Below are 6,115 nucleotides of genomic sequence, written 5' to 3' on the forward strand. Positions count from 1 at the left end.
TATTATTTTATGACAGTTATTGTTCCCTGTCTGAATCTTGTCTACATGCATAGATGCAGCCTGTCTGTGCAGGAAACAGATTTCAGTCATCGTGACCGAGAGCGTAGGAAATGCTTCCCATGGCCCAGTGCCACACTCGGATGGTTGCATTTCTTGTATTGCGTGAATTACACAGGGCTTTGAGTTCCCTACCAAAACGGGGCTCCCATCACACAGTCGCCTCCACAGGGGAAACAGTCATTTTCCTCAAAGGCCTGCGGTGCAATTAGACAAGATAGATAAGCGAGGGATACAGAAACAAAGGCAAAGCGAAGGGAAGTGACTCACCTGTGGGCTATCGGCTACGAGTGCAGGCCGGTGGTAGTCACAGGGGGCCAGTGACGCAGCCATGCTGTGACATAGCTCGTCCCTTGTCACAGGATCTCAGACCCGTGTGGGACACACGACCTTAACGCCCGTAAGGCTTCAAGAGCGGAAGGGCCCTCGTCCTTCGGATAAAAACACCCCTACAAATTCAAACGTCCCCGCGCATCGCCTCATCCCCGCACATTGCCTTTATTTACTCGCTGATAGCACGTCGAGGGCTTAACTTGGACTTTCATGGTTTATATACTTTTGGTGCTCTGCACAGAAGTGACTTCATCCCTGGGACAAAGCAGCGCTTTCCCTCATGACTGTCAGCACCCAGCGTAAACCATCCCTGCCCAAATGAAGGCCTGAGCCAAGAGAGACTTTATCTTGTGCGCAAATACAGATTTGACATTTTTTCCAGCCCTGCTCAGGTCACTAATTAAAAGCCTAGGAAGTGAGCACACATGAAATCATTCCTTCCGTACAGGCAGACAGATGGAGAGAAATTCCAGCCTGTTTCCCCTCTTTTGTCTTGGGGGCATTTTTGGAATTTCCTTCAGGAAGTGAGGTTATGACCCAGAGCCTTCCTCGGTGAGTAGGCTCTCCTTTCCCACAGTAAACCTTCCACGGCGATGACATACAGTACGAGAAGGTGAGGTTTATCTTCACACTCCAACTGCATCCTGTATGAGCTCCACGGAACTTAAAAGTAATACCGAGAGGGAATGGCCGCAGGAGAGGAAATGGAAGTCAGGCCTTTGGAAGCAGCAGCGCAGTACCTATTCAGCTACGCTGCCACGGTCTTTGTCGGTGGACCCAACGGAGCTGCAGCGGTTACGTAGCTGAGGCCACCGTTCTACGTTTCATCACCTTCCTTGATGTTTGCAATAAGCTAAGAATTCAGCTTACGAATTGTATTAGTGATATAAGTGAATGACTTCATTTAGTCTACTCTAGGCAGTCCCGGTAAAACTGGCAGGCATCTGTTTTTTCTTCCGTTTGTACATCATTAGCTGCTGGAGAAAAAATGCTACTGTAGAGATTCTTTTAATGGCATTTCATTGATGCAGCATGCGCTGATGAAAAGTTATATACTAGTGCTCACTTTGTATTTTACATGATCCTGTAAGTGACATTATGCATCTTACGTCCCCGCAGAACTGGCTTAATCCCGGCACGTACTGAAATCAAGGAATTCTTTCACTGACCGCTGTCAGCAAGAAACCACACCTGGCATGAAACCCCCACAATAGTACAAAACTACTAACATCTGATAACAGAATCTTTAAAAAAATCAGTTTATTAATGTTTAGAAGTCAATAAAGCTATGTGCAAATTGAACAATAAAAGTCAGAAACATTTTAAATACTATTTTTTTTAAACCAGAAAAAAAAAATCAGTTTAATTGCACTGGAAATTTTACTACAAAGGCAATAAATTTTCTTTACAAAATACCACTTCTAGGAATTGCCAATAACTGTAAATCAGTCAATTGCTCTCAGCTATCCCAGATACACCACTTTTGTTATAGTAATACTCTAGGTGCGTGAAGACTCCTGCGTCTTATTAACTTATTTACATTGTACACATTCAACCCCATTAGCACAGGTTAGAAAAATAGAGGAGTAAAAATGATGCTGTAAAACAAATACATTCAATTTAATGACAGGTACTTCTTCCATGAACTGATAAAATACAGACATGTTTGCTGGAATTATAAACATTAATAAAACGTGCCAAAATGTATTGCATTTTGTTATGGAAGTGCATTTATCTATAGTCATTTCACTTCAACTTTCCTTTTATTTTTCTGAAACTCAGGGTATTCTTTTCAGGTTTTCTGACGGATCTTTACCTTTGGAAAGACTATGCACCTGACCCTGAAACGCCCCTTTAGTTTTTAACTCTTCTTACTTAGGCAAAAATCCTGCTGTTGTCAGTAGTATCTCATACGATTAGATTTACCTTCAGTCATCTTAAAGAGAAATGACCTTTAGTTCTACCTCGCATTTGTCATGATAATGCAGTTTATTTAATGCTATAGAATAACAAGGCAATCAACGTAGGGGGCCAAATGCTGCTCTGAGCTACTCCATAAAATCTGACGCAGTCAACGGAGTTGTACAGGTGACAGTAACTGCAGAGTCTGGCTCATGGTCTTCAAATGTAACGTGGACTGACAGCAACAATTCACAGCTATGATCTTGCTAAATAAAACCCCAACAGCTTTGGACTCTGCAAATAAAACCTTACGACTTAACTAAAAACTCTGGAAAGTGATGCCAAATTATGGTTGTACGTGGTCTAAGTTACATGTGTGATCTCTTTCCTTGTTATGTGCTAAACAAACGCCTCTGACCAACTATACCAGAGCCACCACTAAACTCGGTACAGAAAGATCTTTGTGTCAGTGGTTTGCTGCAAGTAAAGGAGAAGTAACTTCACATTCTTCTCACAGGGAAAAAAAAACAAAAAACCCAAACCAGATTCATTCTCCCTCTCCCTCCTCCCCCTCTCTCTTTCTCTCACACACACCAGGCATCATTTCACCAAGGCATCAGTCTTTCAGAGTTACTAAGGAGATTTCAGGATATGAATGCGCCTGACAATCCTGAGCTGCCTCAGTGCAAAGACAAAACATGCTCCAGGGAAAAAGATTTTCAAGCCAGAACAGTCTGTCCCATTTCTTGAACTCCAGCCTCGCAAGTGCACTGTTTGCCTCATTAGAACTAATGCTACTTGCTCACTTAGCCCAACACTGCTGCCGTGAGCAGGAGGCGTCTCAGCTCCCCGATTTCAGAGGAAGGCTCTGAAATACACCCCCATGGTTACTCCTAAGAAGATGAGGTAACGTTGCCTGAAGACATGATGGTTTCAGGACGGTCGCCTTCCTCCTTCTGCGGGTGGGAGGAGTTGTCAGACTTACTCCGGCTGAACTCCATCCCTCCGATGATGGGCCTCTTGAATTTGGTCCCAGAGTCTGCCGGGGGACATTTGCAGCAGCACAGAATCTTGATGAAAGCCCTCCGCATCTCTTTGTTTGTCAAGGTGTAGATGATAGGGTTCGTGGCTGAATTGAGCACGGCCAGTACTAAGAAATACTCTGCTTTATAGAGGATTGGGCAGGTCTTCACTTTACACCCCACATCCAGTAAAAGCAGGATGAACAAGGGAGCCCAGCAGGCGATGAAGGCACTCAGGACTATGATCACTGTCTTGAGCAAGGCTAGCGACTTTTCTGAGCTCCTAGTAGCTTTGGTAATGTTTTTCCGAAACGTCAGCCTGCGGCTCCTAGTCCTCACCATGGAGTAGATCCTGCAATAGAGGACGACAATCGATAGCAACAGGCCGGTGAAAACGGTGGTGCAAAAGAGAATATAGTGCTTGTGGTAGAGAGGCAGCACGGTGGAGCAGTTGGACAAGAGGCTGATGCAGTTCCAGCCCATGATCGGGAGTCCCCCGAGTATCACGGAGATAACCCAGCAAGCACTGATCAGCAAGAAGGAGCGGAAGCTGTTGCTGCCATTGTGGAGTTTCATCTTCAACATGGTGATGTATCTCTCGATGGCAATGGCCAACAAGCTGAACACAGAAGCTGACAAGGCAACAAACATGCTGCCTTCTCTTACGAACCACTGGGAGGGGGTGAGGCTATAGGTTTTGTGTCCAGATAGCAGGAGGTTGGCAGTGTAAGCCACACCAGCCAGCAAGTCTGAAAGAGCCAGGTTCCCAATGAAATAGTACATGGGTCTGTGAAACTTCTTGGTTTTCCAGATGGTGAGCAAGACAAAAATGTTCTCTAAGATTATAAAGCAGCAAATGATGATAAAAACCACCGATGTCACTTTTATTCCACTGTCCGCATTCTCATTTAGCTTTCCCGTGTAATTATAGTGCTCTTTGATGACATAGTTGACATCAGTGTTGGCGAGGTTGCTGACGACCTTCAGTGGGGCGGTGGTGCCAGAGCTCATGGTGCCCGGCTGGGCGCCGCTTCCCCAGCGGCCACCGGACGGTGACACCGAGCGCAAAGCCGGTGGCTGCCCCGCAGCTCCTTGGCCCCGCAGCCTGCCCGGCGCTGCTGCGCAGCCTCAGAAACCGCAGCCCTGAGAACAAGAGGCACAAAGGCCGGAGTTAAAAGAAGGCAGGCAAACAATCTAGCAAATGATAAACGGTTCAAGATAATCCGCTAGTTTAATCGTATATCGGAGTCACAACTGTATTCACACGGGAATCAGTTTCATTCAGCTGTTAAAGTACATTTAAAAGATGGTTAGGCATATTCAATTGGTAAAGCTAATAAGACAAAAAAAGTTCTGTCATGGAGAGCTGAACAGGTAAACTGGAGTCGCCAAGGACTGCATTACTGGAGTCCTTCCAATGCAAAAGAACCCGCAGCTCCCCAGCAGTAAGTTCTAGTGTATCTTTTTCTTCAGTAGGAAACTCGCCTTGTAATGCAACAGCAGAGATTTAGGAAGCGAAAGGGCTTGATGTGATTTAACTGCAGACGCATAAAAGCCTGCACGGAAATTGCTTGACAGGAGACCTGTATTCTCCTCCATTAATAAAGTTGGAATATGCTTTGGCAGGGGGCAGCTATGCCACCTCGAACAGTGGTGAATTCACTGATGTATGTAAGCAAGAGAGCATCTCAAAGCTGTGAACGGGAAAGGGGTGCCCGTGCTCCACAGAAGTAAGCACACGCTTTACAAAACCCGGAGCAGGAAAAAGTTGAGAAAATCAAGAAAATTATGTAAGTAAGCTAGAGAGCAAGCCCATTCCGTGGGTCTGAAACAAAGAATGGCAAAAAAATACCTTGCGTTTGAATAATTAGCACCGCAGGCTTTTGAAATGGGCATGATTGAGGAATGCAGAGACGGAGGAAACTCCCTTTACGTGTAAACACTTTCTAGTGGACGTTTCAAGGGAGTTGAAGACGCGAAATCACGCAAGGAGAGAAGAACAGGCGGAGTTGTAAAGTTACAGCCGAAGCGGGGCAAAGCAGGAGGTGCGAGGCCAGCGGGCACGGCTCCCCGCTCCGCTGCCGGGCTCCAGCCCGCAGCGCTCCAGCTCCGCCCCGGTCCCCAGCGCGCCCCGCTCCCGCCCTGCGGCTAGTTACTACCTTACATATATAAAAAGTTCTTTAAATTGCTGTTAAAAAGGACATGTTCTGTCCAGATTTTGTGTAATACTTTTTAGTGTCTACACAAGACAAATTTTTAAAAAAATTAAATAGTATTAATTTACTACTAAATATTTAGGAGATAACAGTGCATTAAGGACTTTTTTTCATATAGTAATACACATCGCTCCTGTCTGGCGACATTTTTAGAAGATTACGTATGGCCTTATGTACAATACATTTATTTAATCCTAAAACAATTCTTTGCTTAATGGTGTTAAAGTACCATTCCTGAAGATTATGAAGGGGAACTAAGCTTATTATGTTTATATAAAATATTATACATATTTGAACACTTCTAGCTTCCCGCCACACCTCCCGCTACGAATGCTCTTCCCTCCCCCTCCCCAGATACAGTGTCACAGATACAGTGCAGGACTCACAGCTTTCCCTATATTTTTCCTTCATTGTGCAGTCTGTGCTACATAAACCTCGCAAATGCGGACCAGGCTGCTCATCCTATTCATTCCCCACGCGTTTGTTTCCTCTGAGCCACAGTGGGAACAGCTGTACTCAGCAGTCCGCTCTCCCACCAGGCGACCAGGATGGAGAAGACAGCTCTGCCGGTGTCACCTGCCCCTC

The 6,115-nt window shown here is 45.4% G+C and overlaps 1 protein-coding gene across 1 annotated transcript; it reads right to left on the reverse strand.

Annotated features, from left to right (window-relative positions):
• Positions 1–1,629: 1,629 nt before the first annotated feature.
• S1PR1 (sphingosine-1-phosphate receptor 1) lies at positions 1,630–4,436 on the reverse strand. The gene has a single exon (XM_009333737.1). It carries the CDS (start codon positions 4,323–4,325, stop codon positions 3,186–3,188), a length of 1,140 nt encoding a protein of 379 aa, XP_009332012.1. The 5' UTR covers positions 4,326–4,436; the 3' UTR covers positions 1,630–3,185.
• Positions 4,437–6,115: the final 1,679 nt, after the last annotated feature.

Source organism: Pygoscelis adeliae, unplaced genomic scaffold, assembly GCF_000699105.1.
Source record: "Pygoscelis adeliae isolate BGI_AS28 unplaced genomic scaffold, ASM69910v1 Scaffold10, whole genome shotgun sequence".
Taxonomy (NCBI): Eukaryota; Metazoa; Chordata; class Aves; order Sphenisciformes; family Spheniscidae; genus Pygoscelis; species Pygoscelis adeliae.

Bases quoted from the DNA above. Each gene is read 5' to 3' on its own strand.
- S1PR1 (XM_009333737.1), bottom strand. From the start codon at position 4,325: ATGAGCTCTGGCACCACCGCCCCACTGAAGGTCGTCAGCAACCTCGCC.